The sequence below is a fragment of the Nothoprocta perdicaria genome, unplaced genomic scaffold (assembly GCF_003342845.1).
Source record: "Nothoprocta perdicaria isolate Ctin4 unplaced genomic scaffold, notPer1 scaffold_5, whole genome shotgun sequence".
NCBI classification, from domain to species: domain Eukaryota; kingdom Metazoa; phylum Chordata; class Aves; order Tinamiformes; family Tinamidae; genus Nothoprocta; species Nothoprocta perdicaria.
In genome coordinates this window covers 2512595-2539816 of record NW_020455754.1, presented here as the reverse complement: position 1 = coordinate 2539816, position 27222 = coordinate 2512595, and the positions used below count along the sequence as shown (strand labels likewise).

The 27222-nt window shown below is 38.8% G+C and overlaps 1 protein-coding gene across 2 annotated transcripts in view; it reads right to left on the bottom strand.

The window, feature by feature from the left end:
- Window positions 1-27222, bottom strand: part of GABRB2 (gamma-aminobutyric acid type A receptor beta2 subunit) — a 133497-nt gene that overhangs the window by 51374 nt on the left and 54901 nt on the right. For both annotated transcript variants that reach the window (XM_026047560.1, XM_026047561.1), the window contains exon 5: window positions 10470-10552. In XM_026047560.1, the coding sequence (XP_025903345.1) occupies window positions 10470-10552 (83 nt within the window). The remainder of the gene's footprint in view (window positions 1-10469; window positions 10553-27222) is intronic.

Sequence of the window (27222 nt, the reverse complement as noted above, 5' to 3'; positions counted from 1 at the left end):
TCTTTATACTCATCCAGCCCCCTACACTATGTGTCATCATCTTCATGATGTTTGTATGTGAAGAACGAGAAGCTTATTGGCATAATGCCATCCCTAGGACAGTAATTGTGACAGTCACCAATTACTGCTTACATCACTTGGACACTAAAGAAAAAGAAAAGAGAAATAGACCATATGTACACAGAAAAGAAGGATCTACTACTGTTATTTTCCCCTTTCTTTTCAGAATTTCCCCCAAATAGTGACACCATCTGTCAGGTAACAGGTTACATGGGCCAGGCACTACAAACAAACTAGAGAATAAGAGCAAAATTCCAAAGGAAATATTGCTTACCAACATTTCAGAATCACTCAGGCTGCCTGTGCAGTACTTGGATGTATTTCAGTCTTCCGAAAGTTAGCTGTTGAAGAGACTTGACCATTCTGTGCTGTTTTGAGAAGAAAAATTCCAGGTTTCTTGAAGAGCCCCAAGTGTGCATGGATAAGCTCCCACACTGTAAAATAAGGGTGCCTGCTCTGCTGTAATAAAACTTGTTCTTGGAGCAGCCYGCCACAAATCTTAGCCTTGAACGAAGTTGTGTCTGCTATTGACCACACACATTTCTGTTATATATATGGATTATCAGTTAACAATTTCAGGAGACACAGTAACCATGGTGATTTTAGCGGGAGATTGTTGGATTAGGTTATGCAAAATATGAAGCATTTGGTAGTCAGCTTTCATGCATCAATAGAAGTGCCTGGATTCAGCAGGGTATTTAATTCCATTCATGGCAGACTATTACTATTAGAGGTTACTTTCAATACTGCATACTCTTCTCCTCTAGAGCACAGTACCTGCACATGCAAAATCAAAGTAAAAAGGTATAGCCATATATATATATGGTTGGATATTAACTTCCTTCAGTTCCTTAGTCTTCTATTAGCCTGATATGATATAAGAAAACTCCAAGGTTGAGGTAACATTCTCAAATGACAAGAAGAGCCAAGCTCGTAGGATAGTGAATATAAGCAATGAATTGTTCTGCAGTGAAGTACAAATACAACACAGTACAAGTTCCAAAGTTGTAACATAAACATGCAGATTTCCAGTATATTCTAGCAGAAGTAACAGCCCATACCTACCTAGGCTCCACACACAGCACAGATGACTTCTTTGTGCTGCAGTTAAGGAACTCCAGATGAATAAACTGAGAAGCTTTTTACTGAGTTAGAAGGTGTTATGAAAATTCTTATATGATTGCTCAGGCGAAAAGAATCCTTATTTTCAGAGTTTGCACAGTTTAGCAAGATAATGAGAATGGCAAGGCATAATCAAAAACTTTGGTGTGCATGGTGAAACATGATCTCCGCAAGGGAATCAAGAGATATGGATTCCCCTATGCCAAGAGAATATATATAAAATTAAAAATAAAAAATTACCAACTCATAGATTCTTTTGTCAAATTATAGGGCTACTTATACATTAATTCATTCAGAGCGTTCCCATGATGTTGTTATCCAGTTACATGATTTAAAGCTCTATTCTTTACTTTTACAAGATAGGCTGTCTAAAACTTCTTATATTCTATTTTCAGATGGATAAGAGTAAATACTTAATTCACAGGCAGACATGGCGYGCTGGGATACGTTCTAGCCACTGGAACAGGTTGCCCAGAGAGGTCTCTGTTCTTGGAGGTTTTTCAAAATCAGAGTAGACAAAGCCCTGAGCAACCTGGCCTGGCCTCAGAGTTGACCTTGCTTTGAGCAGGAGGTTGGACTAAGCATCTCCTCAGGTCCCTTCTGACTTGAATTATTCAGTGAAGTATGTCTTGAAATACAGACATCTATATAAAAACTACTCAGTAACTTCTCTTTCCATACATAAAAAGCAACATGGAAAAAATATATCTAAATTATAACCATAAACAAAAAGCTATTATAAATACAAATGCTTAGGACTATAATCTTCATAATTTCTCTCAACTAGATACACTGGCCTATATAAATGTCCTTTCACAAAACATATTTTTAAGAATACTTAAGAATAAAAAAAAAGGTAATCTTTGCATTTAGTCTGGGCTCTGAACATACATACCTCATAAAAAAATGAACTATGCTTATCTAAGAACTAAAATATTTTTTCTCGTATATGAAATATATTAGTCCTGAATTGCTACCCTGAAAAAAATTGGCATGGACAAATACATACACCACCCATAATATTCATTATGCATTAAGAATACAGCTAAAGCTAGAAGGATTTCCTCATGAAGTATTTCTTTGATGACTTGCACTCAATGGCATTTTCTCACGCAAATTATAGTAGCTTTAGACTGATGGGAGATGACAACCGATTCCCCTAGCACTGCCAAAACTTGGATAAAGCTATAACCGAGCTCTCTTTAAACAAACTACTGTTATCACAGGCAACACTAACTCCAAGCTGTACATTACATGGATTTAAGACACAAGAAAATGGGACTCCATCCAGCCACAGAARGCAGCTCGTGTTTGCTAGACACAGGCACGCTCTGCACAGGCTGAACTACCAGTACAAAACATTATGAGCAAATGAACAAAAATAACTTTGCTTTACAAAGCCCTCATCATTAAAAAGGCGCAATATATTGATCAAAAGAAAAAAAAGTTTAATTTTATAATTACTTCTATTTCTTGTCTGTTATTCAAAGTAAAATAATGTTTTCTAAGTTTGTCCATCTGAAAAGTCAGCCCTTTTCCCACCCAAAACTTATTTCATAACAATACCAAAAAAAAAGTCTTATTCATTTTGGCTTCTCTGGGTTCGAACAAAAACAGCCTTTCTTCTCCCTGCTAAAAGATGAAACATTTTGTCTTTGACCATTAGTAAGAAAAGCAAAGGAGACGAAGGATTTAAATAAAAAGAACGGCTGGAGAAAACACTTTTCTATTCTTCAGCTGGGACCACTGATCCTAATCAGATAAAGCTCATGTCCGAAGGCAAAGCTCCAATTCCTGCTCTAGGACAGGACCAAGTGGAGCAGCGTCAGCGGGAGGCAGCCCGAGGCAGGCCCTGCTGCAGGCCGCGCTCCYGCCTCGGCGCGAGTCTCCCTGAGCACCAGCAGCCCCAACTCGGCCTCCCGCGCCCCGCTGCGCTCCAGCCTGCCGCAAACGCGAAGCGAAGGAGCAGCTCCTGGTAGTTTCTAGCACAGCATGTGAGCTGTCATTGTTTTCATAGTTTTTTTTTTTTTTTTTTTTAAGCAAGCAAAAAATATTTGTGAAAACTCACCTTAATCTGCAAACATAGTTTTTTTTAATGATTCAAGCCTGCATTTTCTAGTCTTTACCCTAAACAAGTAACAAAGCACTGACAAAACTATTTCAACTGCTATTATCAATGGCCACATATAAATACAGAACAAGTACAACACAGTCTATTCCTAGATGTGTTTTATACAGCAGTCTAAAAATAAATTTTTCTTCATTTAAATGCATGTAATCTAACTTGACGATTGAAGGACAAGTGCAGTTGGACAAGAAGAAGACATCTCTCTGCTGAAACATAACAATGAATAAGTTACTATCTGAAGCCAGGCACAATCCACCTTAATACTCCAATTCCAGAAGCCAACATATCCAGATAGTTGACTGTTTGTACCTAAAAYAGTGAATCAACTACTACTGGAGATCAGCTACTATTTTCTTTTGTGGAACCAACAGAGATAAGGACCTTTGGCTTTAGCTACATTTTCTATAGTTCCTCCATACACTAGTCTTGATTCGTTGTGTTCATTAAATATAATTTAATCAATGATTAAAGGTGAATCAATGGAGCATATTTAGATTTCACACACTGAATGTAAATTGTTATTTACTTTCTCCAAAACAGAGAGAGATGTTGCAAAAAGAAACTATTTGAGGAAATAGAATGTCTGTAGAAAYACATTTCAATTCTTCTCACAACACTTTGGAGATACAGAGATCCTAAACAGAAGGAGACATTGGTATGAGATCACTGGAAAATAATTATCAGCTCAGTTGCCATCTAAAGTGGAAGACCTGAGGTCAAGTGAACCAATCATCTGATAAATATTAGTATTTCATAACAGCTGTACCATGTTGAAAAAATTATTTCATTTAGAAAAAGGTAATTGACTTTTTCAGTAAAGCGACACTGAGCAAGATAACCCTTATTAAGCTTTCAACTCCACTTATTTCCTGCTAAGACAATGATGTAAACAAAATTATTTTTAAAATTGGAACCTGACCTTCAGGAGCTCTTTATCTCTCCTCCTACTTTGACTTACCTTCAAAATATTGATACTGAACACGAGGACACAGTATTTTATGGCAATAATTTTTGTTTTTCTTAATAGAGAAAAGGAAGCCAGAACAGATAAGAAACTTAAATTATTCCTCTTCTAAAAATCTGTAGGGTATAGGAATTGTAAAATAGAGCAGCATTTTTGTAATGCGAGAATGGCATGAAATGCCAACTTACAGGAAGGAAGGAAGGAAGAAAACATCATGAAATTTTGTTAATTTTTATGCAGCTTGCATGTTCAAGGCCTCCAAAACAACTAGGATTGCAATCTTACTTCACCCTTTAACTCCCACCCTGATCAGGCAGTTAGATAAGTCACAGTACAGCTGAATTTGTCACAGTGTCTTAGTTCTGTAATGAGTCATGGGTTGTAATTGAATTAAGTTCCTCTCAAAAAATTCATACTTTGCCCTGTTTTTATTTTAAGCAAATAGATTAAAATTCATGGGAGGTTTGTTCCTCAGAAAGTCCAATGGATGCTCTCATCTCATCATAATTTGGACACATCCTGAGAAAGCAAGCTCAAAAACTTGAAGAGGACAATGTGCCACATACTGAAAGAACGTTTCAATCTTCCACAAAAATAACCTAGTAGGAATGCATTACCATTCATATCTGCAAGGGAGAGACAAATGACACGTACAAGATTTTTCGACAGAGGTTGCTATAAGTGCATTATTTACAAATGGCACTGCACTATTTAGGTCATTTCATTAAGTCCAGAATAAACCTTTGTTCAGCACTGTGTGATCTGAGCAAGTTCCATTGCAGGGAAATAAAAGACTGCATGTCAGTAATGCTTCTCATGATTGAAAAGAGGAAAAGAGAATGGGAGAAAATGTCCATTCTCAAATAAGCCAAGTCAGACATATTAATTCTCCTGAATTTGCAAAATTCCTCACAGGATTCCATAAAAGCTCTAATATTAACTACAGTGGCCATGTTTTCCAAGTTCCAACCTATTCTGCCCTATGTCCCATGCAAGTCTAGAACCTCTTGTTTTGAACTCTTAGCAAGCTCCTTCAGGGCTGCGAGGTAGCTTAACCATGAGATGCATGCAGGAAACTCGCTAATGAGTTGAAAGACATGTAAATGTTGTAATCCTGTTACACAAACCTCTATAATTTAATCATAAGAAATATACTGAGGACAGTGTGACATTAAGAGGTTAGGGGTTCTAGCACAGCACACTTCTTAAAGAAAAGAAGTGGCATGCACCAAGGAGGCAGCTGATCAGCAACAGCTGTGCATGGACAAATTAAGTACATTTAACCATGATTTGAGAACTGAGCACAGAATCTCGCTTCTTTGTGCTCTGCTACCTTAGCTCAGTGACCAGACTCTTGCCCTCTCCACTTGCTTTGCCATCTTCTCAAAACACTGGATACTACCATGAATAAGAGCAGATTTTGCAACGCGCCCTCTTGCTAGTAGGAAGATGATGTGAGCCAGCACTGAGCATATTTTTTCTGTCCTTAAAGTGATTTGTGATCTTCCTTAGTGCATTTCTCTTCCCCTAAAGTGCTATACATGTTGAATTGCAATACTCCAAATTAAGACATCCAAATGCACAGATGACACACCAGGAAGAAAAGGGGSCACTTTAGCAATAAGATTAATTCCTTATTCAAGGAAGGTTGAAGAATATTCTCCCCACAGAAGGGTCACACTGCAAAAAGGACTTAGATGAAGGGACAAAGGTTTACATAATAAAATTGGTAAGTGGAAGAAAAAAAAAAATAAGATTCTAGCATCCAAAGGCCCCAAACTCATATATTCAGTTTTGCAATCATTGTAGAAATGTCAGAAATGACATRTTCCTGCAATTGCCTCCTCTGCTGAATGCTCCACATCCTGGGGACTGGCAGATCATGTGCCTGATGTCAAGCACATCCGCCTCTAACCCGAATGAGTGTTGCTGGCTGGCTCTGGGAGCATGGGACCCAGTTATACCTGTGATTGATGACCAGGGCAGCCATCTGCCATCTGCAAAATACTCAAGGCTTCGGCAAAAGGCTTCTATGATTTTTTTCTATGCTTTATATACATCTGTAAAGTTATCTSCAGTAGAAGCAGATGATTTTCCTTTCTCTTGCTGATGATGTTTCAGAGGATCTGATTAGGAAACATTTGATGTTGGTCTCCACAGCTACAGGGAGCAGGGAGGAATGATATTCTCTTTCTTCTCTTCTTTCTGGCTTTTCTTTTTTTGATCTGGACTCTGCGCTTTATCCAACTCAATACACATGATTGGCAGTTCCCCGCTTGCTAGGGCCTCACATCAGGACTTTAATGCATTTATTTTTATACTGCATCTTTAATACACTGCCTAAAAAGTTTCCGAGAACATATTTCAAAGGAAAAGCTATTTGAGTTCTTGGTTGCTGAAGAGCAACAAATGGAAAGATGGAAAATACGTTTTCAGAAGGCAGTTTTTGAATGATTCCTCAGGATAGCCAATGACTCGTGAGCAATACAACTATAGCTATGTCAAACACATTATCATGAAATGAGACAAAACAAGAACTGAAGCAAATTTCAATGCCTTTAGGTGTAACTATACAATTGAAATGGACAACGGTTCAAACGTACCAGATGAATATTGAATAKCTATATTTGAAAATTATTCAGAAAATCCACACTCATTTCCCTCCTTTACATTACAGGACATGCAATATGGATTTATGCTAAAGGACATCCATTACGGATTTATCTATTTTTTTATGCAAATACAAACCACTATTCTGCAAACTGGCCAGTATTTCTGTCTGCCTTTGAGTCCCTTCCAGTCTCCTGGTTGATTAGCTATCAAATTTCTTTTAATAATTAAACTTCAGCAGACATGCTGAAATTTGAAAAAGTAACATAAACAACTAATAAGAAGCCAATCACTTGAATATAACAGGATTTGGAGAAAGAAGGTGGAAAAGGAATGGAAGGTAAATAGAATAAAAATTATCATAACTTAAATACATTAATACAAACAGATCCAGTCAGACAAATCCTTTTTTTTTTTTTTTTTAATTAAGAAAATATGTATGCAAATTGGCATTGAAGCATTTTTGTACTACTGGCTGAAAACCTGACCATTAGTAAAGGTGAATGAAAATGCATAGGAAATTCTATCACACTGAAAGACATCACACTCAGTCTAAGGAATGATTATAAGCCACACTCCTCCTCAGCATTAATATTCTTCTTTAATATTTGTGTGCTAATGAAATTCCTAATGAAACAAAATCTGCAGACACCAGTAAAGCAGAACGATCAGAACAAATATAGCAAAAACTGGATAACCTTGAAGACTGTAGCAACACCAAGGAGACTGATTTAATGCAAACAGTATTATGAAATGCTAAGTCATGGTTTTTTAGGATCAGGCAAAAAAATGTTATCAAAAAGTCTACTGCTGGTAACAAGTGAGGAAGGGAAAGACCTTACTGTGCACTGGCCCTGCAAAGGCAATGATGTGTGTAAGTTATGCAGTTGTGAATAAAGGCAAAGGCGGCTCTAGGAGATCATGTCTAGAAATAAGGGAAGGATTAATTTTATAGCATAATAGACATTTCTTCTGGGGTACTCTTTACTACTCAACATTCCTACTGAAGCATGATGAATTCAAACTGTAGCAGCTGCAAAAATTAGAATTAGCATGTTAAGAGAAACGGAGAATTAGCTCTTATGAGAAAGTTTAAAGGGACTGGCATGTTCAGTTTAATGAAGTGAAACCTATGAGAAAATATGACTGCTTTCCTTAAATATATTATGAAGGTCACAGTGGGGCTGGAGAAGACATTAAACTCAGAAACATTGTTAGAACACAGAATGAGTATAATTTCATGCCTTCTTGGCCATGAAAGCACTTAGGGTAGAATTCAGAAACCTTCTGCTAACTATCATAAGAGAGCAGCTGTAAAGCAGGTAGCAGAATCAGCAAGTCAAGAAATCAAGCTAATTGTTAACACGGAACTTTATCAGTTCAAAGAAGTGATTATAAGACTATCTGCACCAAATGACTCAAGAGATCATTTTCTGTCTTTTTTTTTTTTTTTAATTTATCTAAGAAATATTTCATCTAAAACAAYTTATAAAGATTAGACAGATTCAGGCTTTTATATATGTTATTCTATCCAGTAAAGYGTATAAATTTTCTAATGAAGCAGAAAAGTATTCCAAAGCACAGTTCAATGCCTCTATCCACACTCTCAAATGGCCCTTGCTCCTGCAGTAGTGGGCAGGCTAGCTGCAGGCAGTATCCCTTTAAAAACCATTTTACTTTTGCAATGCTGCAACACAGCTAAGAGAGAGATCCACAAGAGAGCTCTTCTGTAAGTAARCATCTTAACGACTAGGCTAAGTTAAACTTACCCACCCTCTCTCTGATCCARTGATACTGCTCTTCCTATCAAGTGGACAATAATTGCAAGATAAGACCTCAGTAGCCAAGATTGGTTCTTGCAAGGTAAGGCATCTGGGCTCAAATTCCTCCTTCAGAAGGGACAAAAGGCAGGAGCCCCCATTCCAAATATGATTTGAGAGCACACGCTCCTGTCGAAAAGGGGCAATACACTTCATTTTCAGTTTTGGCTAAGGACTGACCTGGGAGGCCTTTCCTGGTAACATTTCCCAGAGGGGTTATGACAGGGAGGGCAGTGTTTAGTTTGTGAATCCAAGGAGATTGAGGCATCTCAGCGATCCGCAGCTGTCAGAGCACAKGGGATTACACCCGATCCCAGGGCTGAGAGGGAGGGAGCTGCCCTCGCGGGTGCCTAACGAGTCATTGATAATTTTTTCTTTGGGTTTGCCACCAAAATCGTGCCTCTGCACACATTGGAAAAAAACAAATTCCAGGTCCTCACTACAGTAATGATTAGAAGATGCTGACAGAGCAAGAGTAACCCACCGAGCTCTCCAGACCTGAGCAAAATCTTGCCAGTACAGAATTCTTCTCTYGTACCAGGGCACAGTAGGCTGATTTTAAGACTGCATTTCTAAAACCCTGACTCAGGTTCAGTCAGTATGAATTCTGTAGTCCACAGCAATAAAACAAAGATTTTACATTTATTTTTTTAGAAGCAGCAAAATCCATAATCACAATTGCTGCTTAAGTATTGCGCCACAGAACAAGGAATGAATGTGTATGATAAAAACGCAATGTACTTGCTTCAGGCATGTGAATTAGTTTGATCAGAAGTGCCACAAATGTAATGCAGGAAGGGATTTTTACATACATTTAAAATACAAGCCAAAAGGAAAGCAAATTTAAAGTATATCCTTAAATGCTTTCTASAATAGGAGGATGAATCTCAGCTGCCCCACATCAATGCTAGACTCTTGCATACATGTAGACCAAGTGTAACTTGTTTTTAAACCCAGAATTTTCCAATACCACATACACTTCTGTGTGTGCACCTTAAAACATGCCATTATTTTTCATTTTACTTGACACCTTGAACATGGTAATATTCCCCAGCCGAGTTATCTACAGATTTCCCAAAACAGGAAACATTCCTTGGAAGTGCTGACACAATCTTAATTAGAGTGTCAAGTAACGCATGCATGCAATATTGTCTTTATAAATGTGATTATCAATTGTTTTTTTCCCTTTGATTTACTTACAATTCCCTAAAGAGCTTTCAGAGAAAAAGAGATATGAAATTTTACTTCACAGCACAGATTTTATCTATACGGAAAGCTCAGTAGAGAGATCAGCTATTAAATCAGCATGCATAATAGGCTACGTTGCAGGAGCATTGAAAATTTAACAGTAGAAGGAGAGATAAAAAAAACAACTGCAAAACACCTACTGCCAAGACGAATCTAACCCTTGCCACCCTTTAAAAATGGAAACAAGCAGCAGCACAGTTCAGCAGTGGAGGAGGATAAAGAACTGATAATAATCCTCAYGCTCCTCACATGAACTCCAGCAAGGCATTTGAATGCGACTTTTAAAGCTGAAAATTGTCCATCAAAACACAGAATAACTTTTGCTAATCCTTGTGCCACAAATTACTAATCCATCTGGAAAGCTATTTTTTTGCTTGTGTTTACAAGGATCTAAATATCATCAGATATAAAGACAACTAGGTTAGTAGCATGTAAAGAGAAATAAATAAATAAATACGGATATAAAAAGTCTGAAGCAGTTGACCACAGAATAAGTAGGATTTGCAGAAGTACTTACAGCTCTCAATCTCCAGCGTGCAGTTCTGCTCATCCAGCGGATATCTCCGTAGGTCCATCATACAAGCAGCTGTTGTTGTAATTCTGGGAAGGAAACACAAGTGCTTATTAAAATGTCTCATTCCAATCTTTGATTGCAAACAGTTGAAAGAACAGAATATATTTCTGCATAACTGACACTCTTGCCCATTTTTACTGAAATATTCTGTATGCTGCTTATTGTAGCTGCTGCTGTTGCAAGGAAGTGATGCCAGGCTAGCAGGCCTGCCTGCCTTTAGGCACCATCATCTCAGTACTTATAAGCTTAACATCCATTAATCAGTTTATTCTGACAATATTACAATCATCAATTAAGATAGCACTAATTCCCCCATTTTATAGTGTAGGAGTTCAAGCCAAAAGGTAAGGCYTGCAGAAAGGTGGCAGCACAAACCTAAACACACATACTTCATTTCTGTGTTAATACTCTAATCTCTCCACGTGAAACTTAATTCTTCTTTCTTCTGTTCAACAGTACTTTGTAAATAAAGGATTATTTTAGAATCACATTAGCAAGCAAACATCCTCACGATCGTTTTGACAAAATGACCATATTTTCACCTCCAGATTACGTGAAAGCTTCCAACGTTAGCACGTGTCAAGCGCGCCGTTGAAATGTTGAGAGAAACATCTGTGCCATCAATAAATCTTTTGCCTACAGACCTGACGGAGGAACAGTCCTGAGCTGAATACCAATCAAGGCACAAGGTTTGGCAGGATTTTATTAACTCTGCTCCTGTCACAGCTTTCTCAATCAATCCCTAGTCATCTTTTCTCTCCTGAGAGTGTGCAACATTTTACACAACTCTGTAGCACTGAAAAGAAATCGGACAATTCAGAGTCTGCAAACAAGTGATCAGTGCAGCTAAGGCTCACACATCAATGGGGCAGGCCTGGCTCTAGCACAGGAGCTGGGAGGTTTTATCTAAAGGCACATCTTTCCCTGATGGGCTTTATTTTCCCCCCTTAAAGCCCTGGTACCATCTCATTAGAAGCAGAGACTGCTTGAGAGAGGYCCAAATTCACTCGGAAATGCTACCAGTCCTTTCCAGAGGGCACCCACAAACTTAGCCATCAATGCAACTTTGGCATTGGCATCACTTATCCCACCTAATAAATCTACCCCCAATTGCCACTGCCAGAAAAACAATCCTTGTGAATTTCTCCTCCAGGTAAAGATTTTTTTTTTTGGTCTTTACCAATAAGTGTGTGTCACTGAAAATCTTTCAAGGCTGCATCATCTTGATTTAAATGTCATGAAAGGAAGCCAAAATAACAGAAATTTTCTGGGAGCAGACAAAAGCAGGAGAAATGAATCCTTCGGCTCCCCTGAACAGAGATCTTCCAGCATTATCAGCAAACTGCTAAAGAACATATCTAGGTGTTGACAGCAAATTTAAATGGAGCAGGTAGCAGTGCATATTGTTAAAAACCTCCTGCATTTCACACTTACTGCCTTATTTGATAATTTTAAAGGCCAACCTTGTCAGACATCAATGTAAGATTGATTATTTTGGTGAAAATTTCAGCCCAAACATTTTGTTTCCAAGAGCAAGACAGAAAAAAATGTTATTGTCCACATTCTTAAAAAATAATCTCTTTGATATTTCTATGCCTGTATATGYATAAAAGCCATATTGTTTAGATGAATTTCAGAAAGGTGTTTGTCATGTGCCTGCCAGCTGGGAAAAGTCATGGAAAAATGGGAGAATTTCACAGTGAAGGTTTTCTGATTCAAATTTTGCTGCAGAACCCCATGCAGTGATGCCTGTTTTTTATGCTGCCTCTCTCTTTTCCCACATGGTTCCCTAAACTGCTCTGGATTTAATTAGAAAGCATTGCCTGTTATCCTCTTACTGGCAGAGTCCAACACTCAGCCACGACRTCATGTTTATAACTTAAATCTCTGCGAAAAGCACACGCCACTTGAGTAAAATCTGCTGGTCCAATAACCTCAGCTTCGGCCTGAAGTCATTCAGGCCTCTCTCTGAATTACTACACTTGCCTTGAGAGGATAATACCCATACAACATAAGGAAATAGCTATGCAGAATAACTAGAAGAAACACTTGAAAATTTTAATATTTTTTCCCTGGAAAGTGTATCCTTGTCTTTCAGCATTCACTTCACCTTTTAAAAAAACAAAGCAAAACAAAACAGGGGTGCAAAAGCTTAAAAGCAGCACAGTGAAACAACAGGGAGCATCACGGCAGAATAACTCCATGTGCAACAAACAACCTTGAAGTAAAGAGCCAGTGCATCTCCTCCACTGATACAGAATTCATACTCCTTTTACTTTATGACCAATACTAGAAATTGGGAATTCTACTTTTGAATATTTTGCAAAGCATGTTTCTTACTCTGGTCGGCAAGATTACATGTCCATTCCTCTCAGAGAGAATAATATCAGCACTGAAATAAAGAATGAGTCTTAGAATTTTATACTGCTACCACTCAAGACATGTTTCATATTTCTAATACATCACATATGCAGAATATCTTCAGAATGTATTTCCCCACCCTTAATACAAAGAAGAGTTTATTGCCAATAAAGTTCTAAGAGAAAACTGTTTAATGGGTTTCAGAACACAGGAAACACCTTCCCCACAAGCTCTTACAAGGACTTATTTTGTCCTACAAATACAAGCTCTTTATAAACACAAGATGAAAATTGATTCCCATCTCCTCAAAAATGTTTAGCATACAATTCTGATATTACATGAAATTTAATACAAAATTTCTTACAAAACAGAAGAGAGCTACAGTTTTCCAAGTAACCACATGGAGCTGGTACCTACTTCTTGACGCCTTAAGTAACTGTTACTAGTTCTAGTGAACCTTTTGCACCATATATATATCCCATGGACATTTTTATTTGAAGATAAATAAAATACATCCTCAATTAAATAACTGAATGATCAGGGGAAAAAATAGGAATATGCAATACGTACTACGGCAGTGCGCAAATTCTGTAGTTAATGATAGTGCTAAGAACACAAAGGAAGGAAATCAGACATCACAGTTAGAACAGCATGACCCTTGCCCACAAGCTCTCCTGTGAAAATCTTTCGACTGTGACAACGTCAGCAGCACTAGCCCTGCTGCACCGTGACACCCGCCTGTGGGAAAGCCCTGGCTCATTCCCCTCGGGAATTGCACCGCATCTGCTGCATGTTCCTGCTAACCCATGTGGTGCAAGGACACCAGCACAACCCACTTCTCCCCACGCAGCGGCCCTGCGGGACCCAACCTCCGGCACCACTGCTTGGGCAGCTCCAGCTGCTTGGGAAGCTGCTGCCCACGGTAGCTGCACGACCTGCTGCTCCTGCATCTTCCTCCATCAGCCAAGAACCTGTYCTCTGGGTGAGCAGGTCACAGGAAAGTTGCACTCATTTAGTCTATATGGTCTTAACCTGTACTTTCTTTGATAGACTCAGTCCTGCAAAGCACCTTCCATTCACAAAAGCCACCCTGAGTATGATCAAGTACTTGTCTATTGAACGAGATGTCCAAGGGATGTGCTCTGAAAATCAGGTATTTTCTGCTCTGGGGAATGGACCTTTTATCTGAGTAAAAAATTAACGTGAAAGTCAAAACAACCTTGGGTAAAAAAAGGCACATCCAGCTTTCTGATTACAGCTTATTTAGTAATTCTTATAGAAGAATGAAGATAAGAGCTCCAAGCTGCTACTCCTCTGGCAGTTGAGAGTCAGAATAAGAAGGTTGATTTTCCAGAAGGACATGTCAATAGCGATAATTAGATTTAAGTGGATTCTTCATATGCAGAATTATTCTCAAATCTAAAAGGGAGGCAGGGGGGAGGACGAGTAAGAAACCCTCTAACACAGACCTGAAATTACCACATTTCTTTCAAGAACCTTTACAACACAGCAAGGACCCAAAATTCCAATTCTAACCCTCAAAATTCTAAGGCATAAGTAAAATGAACTCTCCCTGTCTTTATGTGAAAGTCATGATTTAAAAGTAATCAAATAAGGACAGTCACAGCCAGAATGTGACTGTCAAGAAAAAGGCATAAAGAAGAGCAGAATAATAGACATAGACTTACTTACTCTATCAGCTAGGATTATAAATTTCCATCCACAGATTGAAAAGTCATAGCTACACCGTCCCTATGGGTGACTACAGGACTTAATTTAACTCTGTACTTTCTGTGCTCTTTTCCCATTAAAGTATGTTAAGTATCTTGCAAACAAAAAAAAAAAAAAAAAAAAAAAAAAGAGACCATTTCTTTCCTCTTCACCCTGATCTACCCTTCTACCCTCATCTTTCTCTCCATTCAGTCTTTCTTTTACTCTCTATAAACAACCTGACATCCCTGAAACCCATCAGAAGCTTTTTAGGTAGCACAAAGTGACTGCAGCAAACGACAACGGATGACCTGCTTACTGTGAACCAGAACGGGAAAGGGAAAAATAAATTCTCCTCCATGCTGCTCTGTACCCAGGGCAGGACAGGCTTGTGGGGCCTTAGTAACCACTCATGTCAAGCACTGTGCACCAATTTGATAAATTTTCCAAACTGAAGGCTGCCTCAGTCTAGGGCAGAATCCTAAAGCAATTTTCTGCTCTCCTTTTGATGGTGAGGAAGAGGATGGTCCCTCCATTCTCCTTCTCCCTGAACAGGGCTAACGAGAGAGCCATTGAGCAGGTATTGAGCTGTGGAGGGCCAGCAGGCCCCCAAAGGGACAGAGCTGCAGGTGTGAGGGGTCCCCTATGGCAGCTACGTCCCCACCACAGCTAAACTGCCATCTGTGCCCTCTCGAGGTTCTTGCTGGAGAGCTACTGACACCGGCATCGCACACATCTCTGCCACAGAGAGGGGCCAACTGTAAAAGGTTCAATAAAACTTGAGAAAAAAACCCTCTCTGCTGAACGTGCAGGCAGCCCTGTGCTAAGCCCATGGGAACGGCGGCACCGCACGGGTCACAGAGCACCCYGAGCAGGAGCCAGGTCCTGCCCGCGATCGCACGGCTATCAAAGGAGCTCCTTAAACCTGCTGCCATCACTCGGTGCCAGCAACCACGTGTTATTGGAATTGATGATTGTCACAAGATCAGTATCTCCTGCTTTGCAAATAAGTATTTAAATTTTGCTCTGGTATCGGGGGAAAAGCAGGAGACAATACTCCAGAAACATAATTCCACCCTACTGATATCTTCTTAAATATCATTATAATATTGGTTGTCAATAATAACAAAGCAATAATACAAACAAATAACATAGATCTTGAAATTGCAAAATGTCCTAAATGCTGCCCTCAGAGGCTATGGACCTGCTTTTACACCGTCACTGTCTAGATAGAGCACCTTGCCATCAGGGCAGCATTGCAATTTTAAGCGTATTAAATGACCATTATTTGCATCTAGTTGACAATCCTTCACTTTCACATGGGAACAGGTCCTTCCTTCCTTCCCTTTCTTCCTTTATTTTCCTTAACAGATTTTGCAATACTAACATTCAGCCACTGGTAAAATAAAAACTAAAAGGAAGTACCTTTGAAACATTTAAAACAATTCAATCAAGCTCGCAACTGAGCATTGCCAAAGCACCGCTGGTTCCATTTGGGATTCACACACTCCAGTCAGCCAAGCAACGATCAACAAAGTAGTACAGAAGTATAGAAATCATATTTTATTTAGATCTATAAAGTTAGTACTATTTTTATGTAATACACTACACACAYGCATGCATACATATATAATATATATGTGTATGTGTGTGTATATATATAGAGAGAGATAGATAAAATGCACACACATCAGAGGCCAGTTCCCCTGGCAGTTTTCAAAACCGTGATATCTCACACGCTTAGCACAGCAGAACTGAGGGCCAATTTCCAGCTGTCAGAGAAATACAACGTGACCTGGGAAGTCCACTGGAATTAGAAAGGGCACAGTGAAATTAGAGAGATGTCCTTGGGGCAGGATCTCCCACTTCTGAGAATACTGTCCCATTTATAGCCGTGTCCACCACTGAGCAATCCCACAGTTATTAATCTGAGTAAATAAGAATGAAAAAGTTCTTTCTGAAGATCAGGCAGAATTTCAAAATGTCAAAAGTACAAAAAAATAGTAATAATGTGAGGGGGAGATGGGGAATGACAAACAACATACCTATACATATATATACACATAGATACAGATATTATGGGGAGTTGGTAAAGGAAGAGCATGCTTCCTCATTAATAAATACTTTAAACTAGCTCTAAGACCTGAACAAAATATAAACAGTCTTTTCTGGACATTTTATTCTTAATCACTTCTATTTTTTCTACTCAGAATAACCTGAGAGCAGACATCCACACTGAACACTCTTGGCAGGCATTTCTCATCATTCTCTCTCTCTTCTTTTCCCTGAGACACATTGCTTACATTTCTGGTGCTTAAGCACCTAGAACTATATACTTACATATATACACGTATATATTTGAACAATATAAAAAGAAAATGCTTAAAATTGATTCCTCCACAATCCACATGTCTTGTCTAGCCTTAATGCTCTTCTCACCTGCACCGTTAAGCTTATGCTCTCAATATCCTCCATTTCATATCTGGTACATTTTAGACACCAAATTTATGTATTGTTCTCAAGCTGCACAAGAACTCAGTCACTTTCTGCCCGATTTCTCATGCACTGAGCATTATGGTCACCTCTTGATTTGTTTGCAGCAATATTAATTTGAATACTGGAAGCCACTTTTTTCTTCAACATTTCCAAATCCATGCCTAGATCTCAGAGCAATTCATCTTCAGTTAAGGGTACATCGATGCACGATGCTATGACAGTAGCATTTGGCTTTTATCTTTAATGAGGAGTCAAACCTATTCAATTATTTGCAGTAATTTCAGGGAGACGGGAATATTTACTGCAATTAAAAGGCATCCGTGTTAATTCTAGCTATCCTGCTGAAATCTACCCTCTTTCACATCACACCCAAACTGGAATGTTCAGTTTTGACACTTGTCTTCCTCAGCTTGATCTCAGCTGGAACATTTAAACTTTGCTACAAACAGAAATGTTAGAAAACTTCTGACATCCTAGCTGTGTCATACTGGCAAGAAGAACTGAAAGCCTGACAGGAAACATTGAAAATGTCAATAAATAGAAGTGCTGCATATATCGGTCGCTTTTGTAAACATCAGTTATTCAGTTGATCTTTTTCTGTATTTGAAATTTCCTGGAACATGATCTCAAAGGCTGAAATACTGATCTACACACTGTAAAAAAGAGTGTTTCCTCCTAATGACCATTAATATTTTGATTATGAATATATTTTTAGTAACTAGAAATTACATTTATTGGAGACCATCTTCAGTAATACTGCTGTGGTCTCTCTTTCTACCTTTTAATGCAAGTAAGATTTTTTTTTGTAGTTAGCTATTTGCATTTACGATCTATAAAGCAATTAGATTTGCAAGATAATTGACTCTGCCCTGCCAAGCAACCTGCAGATGATCCTGCACACAACGTTCTGTTATCGCTTAAGATATGACCTGACTTTCAAAGAGAACAGGAAGAGCTGAGCTGATTCTCAACGGAGTTTAATCAGGTCTCGGTTTTCCTTATATTTATATAGACGGTGGGTATCTCTTAACACTTAGTTTATCCCAAGTCACATTTTGAGCACTTCATGCTGCACAGAATCAAAGCACAGGGTAGCTTAAAAAAATAAAAGTCCACCTTATTTCATTGTATGTTTTTTAAAATTTAACTTAGGAAACATGTCTTCCATTGCTTTTCAAAAAGCACATACAGATGGGCAAGTCGGGAGACCTGCTCTTTCTCCAAGGGACCCATCACAGCTGGTTCACATCTGAGGCAGATGAGAGTGCAGTTGGCAGGAGAGAAATGAGTCCCACCCTAAAATCACAGCAAATGCACATTTACTGAGACAAGTAATGCTCATCTAGGATGGACCTGTCTCCAAGCTATTCTCTAAAATACATGGATTTATTAAGCAGTCATTCTGCAGTGCGAAGTGAATCACTATACCTCTTTTTTTTTATTTATTTCTACAACCTCTGCATATTCTAAAATTACTCCTGTGCTTCACTGAAAAGTTTTTTATGCATAAACAATAGGACAGTGCACTCAAACTCAGTAAATTAAATTCAGGGCATTGTATTTGTCAGGAAAGCATTTACTTGATTGAACACCCAGGAGCTCTGAGGTGAATGACAACACGGGCATAAGCCCACAAGGTGAGAGCATCACCTTGCGCACCAGGTTGTCTCGGATGCAGCCTCGCAGCACGACAGCGAGCCGGGGGCTGCCAGGTCCTCTCCACACGTCCCCACCAGCCCTGAGCTGCAGGGTGGAGCAGTGGCCACCCAGACACAGCCCTAGGGCGAGACATGGACTGCGCGCCCAAGCCCAGCCTGTGCGAGCGGTCTCTACTGCACGGAATTCCCCGGGGAACACAAGCAGCACTGCCTGGAGACCTTCCTAGCGCTTTCTGGAAGTCACCTTCATAAAGAGGGAAGTTCAAAACTCATTAGTTTTTTCCCTGACACCAAATCGGCTTTTCCATCTGCAGAGAACAGAACATCTCTCTCAAACATTAAAAGTTCTTTTTCACAGTATGAACACTAGCACGTGAACACTAGTGTCTAATACAAACAAACGATGGAGACACAACACAACAATCTCCAATACCACCTGCTAGAACACGTTTTAATTTTCTTAGTGTCCAAGGATGACAGCAGTTCATGCCACTCCCTTTACAGGCCACAGCATTTATGGCAATGATGCCTGAAGAGCTCTGTACAAATAACAGCTTGAGTCAGCACTGCCTGCAGGACTGCAGTGCTCTGAAGCTCCCACCCTCACATGGGCGAGCAGGTTCCTGCACTAAGAAATAGGAAAGGACAAATAAAAATGATCTCTACCATGTCTTGAACAGGCAAAATAATTCTGTATAAACAGTACCAGTATTCTCCAACTTGTTTATTTCGCATTACACATCCCCAAGTATCTAATTAAACACTTCACAGGGGAAATATCCATCTGTTATATATATTTTTTTATTGTCACAACACTGCATTATTTCACTTATAAACTTGCTTTCAGTTATTTCAAGCATTGACCAGAATTCATTACTGCTGTCATGCAATACATATGCTCCTTTAACCTAAAGCTAGAGCTAGTGACTCTCCAACTTCTTCAGGTGGTACATCTCATTTCTTGCCACAGAGTAGAAAACCTAACAGATCACATCAGCAGTTTCGCAACATTTATATTAGATGTCTGCCCCTGATGCTCCTCCAAGTTGATAAAGGAGAAGGTTGATAAGACAAATATCACTACTCCATTAAGGAAACAGGTCTTCAGAGGCCAGATGGAGCCTGCTTATATTTTAACCCTTAATGTTACAGAGATATTGACACAGGGCTGATATCCACCTTGCTCAGAAAGGCTCTCCTTTTTAAAACTTCCAGCAGTCAATCTCACATTTATATCCCTAAAGGAAGCACACAAACCTCCCTGTGCCCCAGGTGGCCTCATTTTCTCCTTTTATTCTAGTAATGTACTTTTCTACACAACTGGTTCAGCCATGACTGCAGCCATGACTTCTGATAAATTCTCTCATCTTGGAACAGCAGAAACCCTGCTAAATGCAGAATACCAGTACCTTATTCAGAGGGTCAAGCTGGATATTACACAAAACCTTTGCAATTATATCTTACATAGTGAATAGCAGGAACCAAGAACACCTCATGCACCAAGTGCAAGCYCCAAACTCTGCATACATACAAGTTCCTTCCAATTCTTTCCTACTTCTTACAGTTGTCTACTCATTTCTGCAATCCTCTAACTCTACAACCCTAATCACACTTCTGTGACTCCAAGGTTTATTACCCTCCCTTGCAACCAGCTGCAGGTACAGAGGTAATTAATCCTTATATTGCCACACACGAAGTACGTATAGATGAAAAAGATACAAAGGGCAGCGGTTTCATTGACAGGAATGAGTCTCTCCATTTGCACAAACCACTTGAAAAGAGTAATCCTATACTTCCTTTGATCAATAACTACAACATAGGATCTTCCCTAAATAATCGCGGCGCAAATTAAGGCAGGTGTGAAGACCAGAACCAAATGACTTAGTATCTGCAAACAGAGATCAAGAATTCAAGAAAGATCCTTAAAAGCAGAGAGGCCTTAAAATTAAAAATAACTGAAAGATCAGTGACTTTTGTGAAGAATAAACACAAGAAATATTTGAACACAGAAATTACAATGCTATAATGTAAAAGGAGTAGCAGATAATCTGAGGAGTAGATGCCCAGAAAAGACAAATGGCACCACCAGAGGAAAAGGGAAATTTCAGGGAATATTTAAACAGTCATGCATTAATTATTCCTGTTCGTGCTATAACAACTTAAGATTGGAAAAAATATAGAGAGAAGAAAGAATATCAGAACACATAGAAACATTTGCTTTTACCTGCCACAAACTATTCCACTTGATTATTAGTACTTTGAAAAATCTTTGCAATGGAATACATAAATCTTGGCTTAAATTCTGGCTTGGTAGAGTCCCTGTAAAGTCTATGAATCATGAGGAATGAGCTGTAGCTTTCCACTTAAAACAGGCACTGCAAGTTTCACACATTTTCAGTATAAATGAAGATGAAAATTCAGCTCTCAGCTGTGATTTGCTTGAAGGTTTCAGGCAAAACTTGACACAGGTGTGCTCAAAAGAAGAAAGTGCACATCTTGTTGCCTCTTAGCAACAAGATATAATCTCGGTATTTGATTTAAAGAGGTGATGAATCACATGAATCTTCATAAATAGGGAGATAGCAATACACCCTCTTAGCATGGTGTAAATGTCACGAGAGGAGGAGATGGAAAGCAAGTATCACACAGCTCAGTCTCTACCATCTGCACAATTAATATATGTTCTAGCAACGAGAGAGTAGGAGGGTAAAGCATCATCACTTACGACCGTATAGTCATTAGCCAGGATCCTAATCTTCATTAGACAAATGAAATAAAACTCACCATAGACTGAAGCTTTCACAGTGGATCCACAAACAGTATTCTAAAAGGTTTCACTGGAGGTAAATGAAAACAGTGCATTTTGAAGGGGTAGTTTAGCAAGCAGAAGCAGGACATTAGATAAACTGATAATCTAATGCTGATGATCTAAAACTATCCCTGCTCCCCTCTCCCTGCTGCCACAATTCAAGTAAATTTTACAGAAARGTTAAAAAAACCCTGCAAATTTAGAGCAAAGTGATGACTCAAGAGATAAACAAGGTCTATAATTGAATGAAAACTTGACCCCAAAAAATGCAAGTGGCATTCCAAAAGATGTAGAGATTGCATAGACATTAGAAAATTGCTGATCGGAAAGCCTGGATGAGCACATGGTGATGAGGCAGAACAATAAAAGGTGTTAAGCCAAGCCAGGAGAGGAGAGGATAATGCATCTTTGGGGCAAACGAGGAAGCAGGATCACTTGGTCAGGACTCAGAACACATTTCATCAACCACAAACTGGGAGGGAGGATGGATGGATGCTCCAGCTGCCACTCTGCTGTCAGCCCCACATCCATGGCTACCTGGTAGTTTGTTTTCACTATGAATCAGAATCATGCAGTGCACAAGTGGCACTCACGCAGCAAAAGGGAAGGCACTCCCTGTTTTGAGGGKTTTTTTTTTAAACAATATTGCCCCTCCGTGCCAATGCCGAGGCCCTTGTTTATCTAATTGGAAGCACTACGATGTTTTTAACTGCTAAGTAGCTAGAAAACACTAGAAAACACTTAGAAAAACACTTTCAATGGCAGGCTTTCAATGGTCACTAAATAATGAGGTGGGAGAGACCTGCTAAATATTAAGCAGCTGCAAGTAATAAAATGTTTTGCTTGTTCATTCCCAGCAAGACTAATGAACACAAAATAAATCATTTTGTGATTATTTCTCTCAAAGCAAAACAGAATTTAAAAATCTGAAAATATCAAGAAGATATTTTCTCAAGGAGAAAGACATCCTAGTTCTACAATTTTCATTTTGTTTTATTTTTCTCTGCAGACAAAACATAAGTGAGCCAGATTTCCACCCAACTTCACAGACTTCAGAGATGTAGGTAACAGAACACAGCAGTGACATTCAGAAGCATTTCTTCAGTGTTTACCAGCCTCTGCAGCAGCAGGACATCTAGCAWCAGACAAGATGCAATATAAAAATAAAAAAAACTCAAGGTATACAAAGCTAAAAKCTATTTTTTCACTTCTTGCACTAASAAATATAATCAAAAAGAGGAAAAAATAAAAGAGAAAAATCACTTTATCAATGCTTTCTGTCTTTTATAAGGTTCAGTCATACCATTCTCTCCATTTTTGATGGTGAGTAGTATGTCCACAGAACTTATACATTGCMCCTATTGATCATGTGTATTGTCTAATTCTTAAATTGATGTATTATCTATACCCTTTCCTGAGCAACTTGCTAAACAGAATCTCTAAGAACARTGAATACTGAGGGTAATAATAGTTACTTGCATTCCAAGAGATTTACAGGCATTAAGCAAATATTACTCTCCATGGCCTCTTTCCCTCTTCAGTTCTGTGCAATAGTATTCCCACAGCTACCACTCTCGTTGCCTTCCATCGGTCTCACCATTACTTCCATGGCCAGGACACAAGGTATTTCCCAAGCAATCCCACAGGTTTGTATATAAATTAAAGCTGTATTGAAATAAAATGAATAGATGAAGMTTAAAGTAAATTTAATGAGGTGAAACAGACAAACTGCGACCAGATAAAACAGATGAAATAAGAGTCTCTCTCCTTGAATACACACAAAACGCCTTCAATGCTCATAGAAACAAAATACAAAAGCTAAAGGGAAAAAATAGAAAACAGACACRCTATCTGCTTCTGAGACATTCCCACACGAAGCCTGTAGGCCCTTTTGAAATCGTGTTGAGAATTCAACATTACATGAAAAAGCATACCATACTTAAATGTCTTGGAAATGGGGGGTCTGTGCACTCCAAGTGGGGAGAAAATACAAAGCAGGAGATGGGAAACCTGACCTGAAACTCAATTCCTAAGCCCCACAAGTGAGGCCACACATATGCCCCCACACCAACAGCATCCCCTCGGGGGATCCTGGAATTAAAAAACAAAACAACGACGAGAGGAAAAAAAAAAAAAAAGACCAAAAAAACCACACCACTGCCACAAAAATAAAAAATCCTCTCAAGTAGCAGTATTTATATCCCTTCCAAAGTATAACGTGCACTCAAGCCCTCAGATTGCTATTGCAATCAGCAACGCTGCTTCCTTGGTTGCGGGTACAGTCAGTTTTGCAGAGAAGATACCTGGAAGAGACTTCAGACCCAGGTTTCACAGTTAACATTTGTTTTATTAAAAAAGAAAAAAAAARGGGGCCATTTAACTGCAAATTAAGAACACTTTCCTGACCATCTGCAGCAAATATTACATCAATATCCTTCAGTCTTAATGATATGCAAATAATTTCCCTGAAATGCCACAGTTTCTCTGTGACAAAAATATCTTCTTACATCAGAAGCTGAGCACAGAAGGCTGCAAAAAGTAACTGACCTTGACTAAATCTTCTTGGTTAAGGGAGGACTTTTTCAATTCATGCTCACAGCATTTAACAAGCAGCCGCTCCACAATTTTTTTTGCTCACCTACTTCGGCCCCAGAACATACTTTGCTAAACACATACAAGAGTTGTATGAAAATAAAATGACTAATAGCATTTCCTTTTTATGGCTATTCCAGTASCTATTTAAAAAAACACAACAACAACAATACTCACTTCTTGTTTAAATCAGAGCAATGAAATGCCATATATGACATTTCTGAAGAAATAAGAACAGTATAAAAAAGCATATTTAAAAATATTTCTGGAAAACCACAGTAGAACATTTGTGCATTAGAATGAAATTTTGCTTGTYGAAACAGTCCACCAACTAATGTTTATAGCTGTGTGGTGCTACTGATATTAGCCGAGAAGTAAATGTAGTGGCTGTACTGTAATTATGAAATATATTTCTAATGTAAATAATATAAAAAAGCAAAGAGGGACAGATGCTTGATGTTCTACGTGCCTTCTAACCTTTGTCTTGTTTCCCATCTTGTGCATTGATTGACATTTCTGCTTTTTACATACAGAATCGGATGCATAAGATAAGTTGTATCTTCTACAGAGATAAGGATAAAATGAAAAACAGATTATAATCTCTCAGTGAAAGGATCAAGTTTATCAGCAAAGTCTATAAATTAGTTATATTCTGAGCTGACCACACCAAAGCATACCGTGGTCATTTGAATTCAGGAGATTTCTAAGTTTTTTGCAAGTGGTTTTCATTGCTTGAAATGTGTCACACACTGGCAGAAATGTTTGCTAAGTAGATTGTGACAAACCTTATGCTCACAGTATACTAAAAGCTATATTGTTCTTCTACATGAAATGCAATTCAATTTACAGAAGAACAGTCTGCATAAACATAAGCATATAAAGATGCATTGGAGTGTTGCTTTCTATGCAATATCAGCTMTACCACCTGATCATTTAAGATATTTGACTACCATCTGTTTAAAAGCAAAATAAATGTTTTAGARGAAAAAACGGGCCATGCAGAAAGACTGATTATTATTAGCAGTGGTGTCTTTTTACACCTACAGGCCCACTGAAACACATTTTTGAGATTATAAAATGTTCATCATTATGCCCGATTAACACTTGACTTCCTCACTTGAATTGAACAGGAAATAAATTGAAACCGAGGACAGTTTTAGAAGACCCCCACAATTTACCACTTAGGTCATAAGATCTATTTTTTAATTAACCTTTTTAATGAGGGATTTATTTTGGTACAAGTAGACTATCTGCAGGTTTATTGTGACCTTGAATAYTTTAGTTTAGTACATCGACTTTGAATCTTTCATGCCATATACCTTTTCTGATTAAATAGATCACTATATTAAACCTTGCGCTTATTTTTTATCCTCAAGGATTGAAAAAGAAAACTTAGGCCATAATCTATGATTTCAGGCTCATATTTTAGCATGTGAGCAACAAACACACAAGCAAGAGTGATCTTGAAAGCAATTTTATGAAGACAGTATCAGACAGAATATTTCCTTTCTTCTCCTCCACTGAAAACAGAAAGAAAAAAAAATTCCCTAAATGGAGGAGAAATAACTTGGCTAAACTAAGTTGTTCTAGGGATCAAGGATTGCTCAAGTGTTGTAGGACAATAAATCTAAATTCACTTCCATTGAGCAGAAGGGATTTGGAATCTCTTACTCCACTACACACCAAGAGAGGCAGCACCACCTGTGCTCACACCCATGTCCCGCTGCATTCCCGCCAGGAATAACAGCTTTAAGAAGCGGCATGACAAAATCACAGGCAACGGATGACAAAAAGAAGAATGAATCTAAGGATGATAGATGATACAGCAAAAAACGTTTTCACCTGTTTCAACATTTCTGATATTTATCCAGAGACCTCTAAACAGGGGTAGGGGCAGGACTGAAGCGAGAAAGAAAAGCTGGTTCTAAGCAAACCGGCAGGAGGGAAACCTGAAGAGCTCTGCTCCTCTGCATATCACAGCAGTCTTAGTAAATGCAAATAATAGAGACCCTAAAACTACTTCTTCAGTAGCTACTCAGTCCTCTTTTTTCCCATTCTGACAAAGAGGAGAATCTGTCATGACATTATTCAATATATACTGAATAAACATTTCATAAGCAATTTAAATAGGCAAAGTTGCAGCACCTTCTACAGCAGAATAAAACCATCGTCTCCTCCTAGATTTTCTGAGGGGAGACAAATGTTAGCTTTACAATTTCTAGTGGCTTTACAGATCTATTCAGGATTTAGAGACTAAGTAGAAGGCTTCCTGCAAAACTTTTAAAGGCTATATACTTAGAATTTCACATCTTTCACTTTTTGAAAAGTAATATTCGAGGAAATATTTTTAAATGACAGTTTGAAAACATTGTTCCACGACAGAAACCCTTGTAAGTAAATGAAAAATTAGAAGATGTAAATTTTTGCAACATGTGCAAAGTGACATTCTATGTTAATATTCATTATTCAGCAGAAATTATAATTCACTGAAAGATATCATGTATACTCTACAATATATACGACATATGTATACACCATATACTCTGCATTTTTTTTTTTAAAGGAACTTATGGCCATTGATGAGCCGTGATGTACTCATCACAGCCACAGGAAGATGGAGAAGGCATTGCGAGTTCTCACCGAGAAGTGCTGAATATGGACTTATCGCTCACACGGGAGGCTAATTTCGGGACCTGAACATTTGTTCTCGGCTGGCAGCGGCCCAGAGCCGAGCGGCCCCGCAGAGCTGGGCCTGGCAGGGCAGGGATTAGCTGCCCCCCGGTCGCAGACAGCGGCTCCGGAGGGCCGGCGCTCGAGGCCGGCTCCCCGAGGGAATCGCTCCGGTCCGCTTGGCCCGGCACTAGGAGCGCATCCGCACGGAGCCCCGGCCTCCTGATTTGGTCGTGCAGGCTCCTTCTGGCCCCGAGATATTTTGCCCATCTGTTCATACAGATGGCACTCTAGCGAATTTAAAAGAACATTTTTTCCCAAGGTTTTTCTTGTATCTCTCCCTTTAAATTGCATGTTTCTAGACTAGGAAARAATGTGTTCCAGAAATGACAATTCAGAA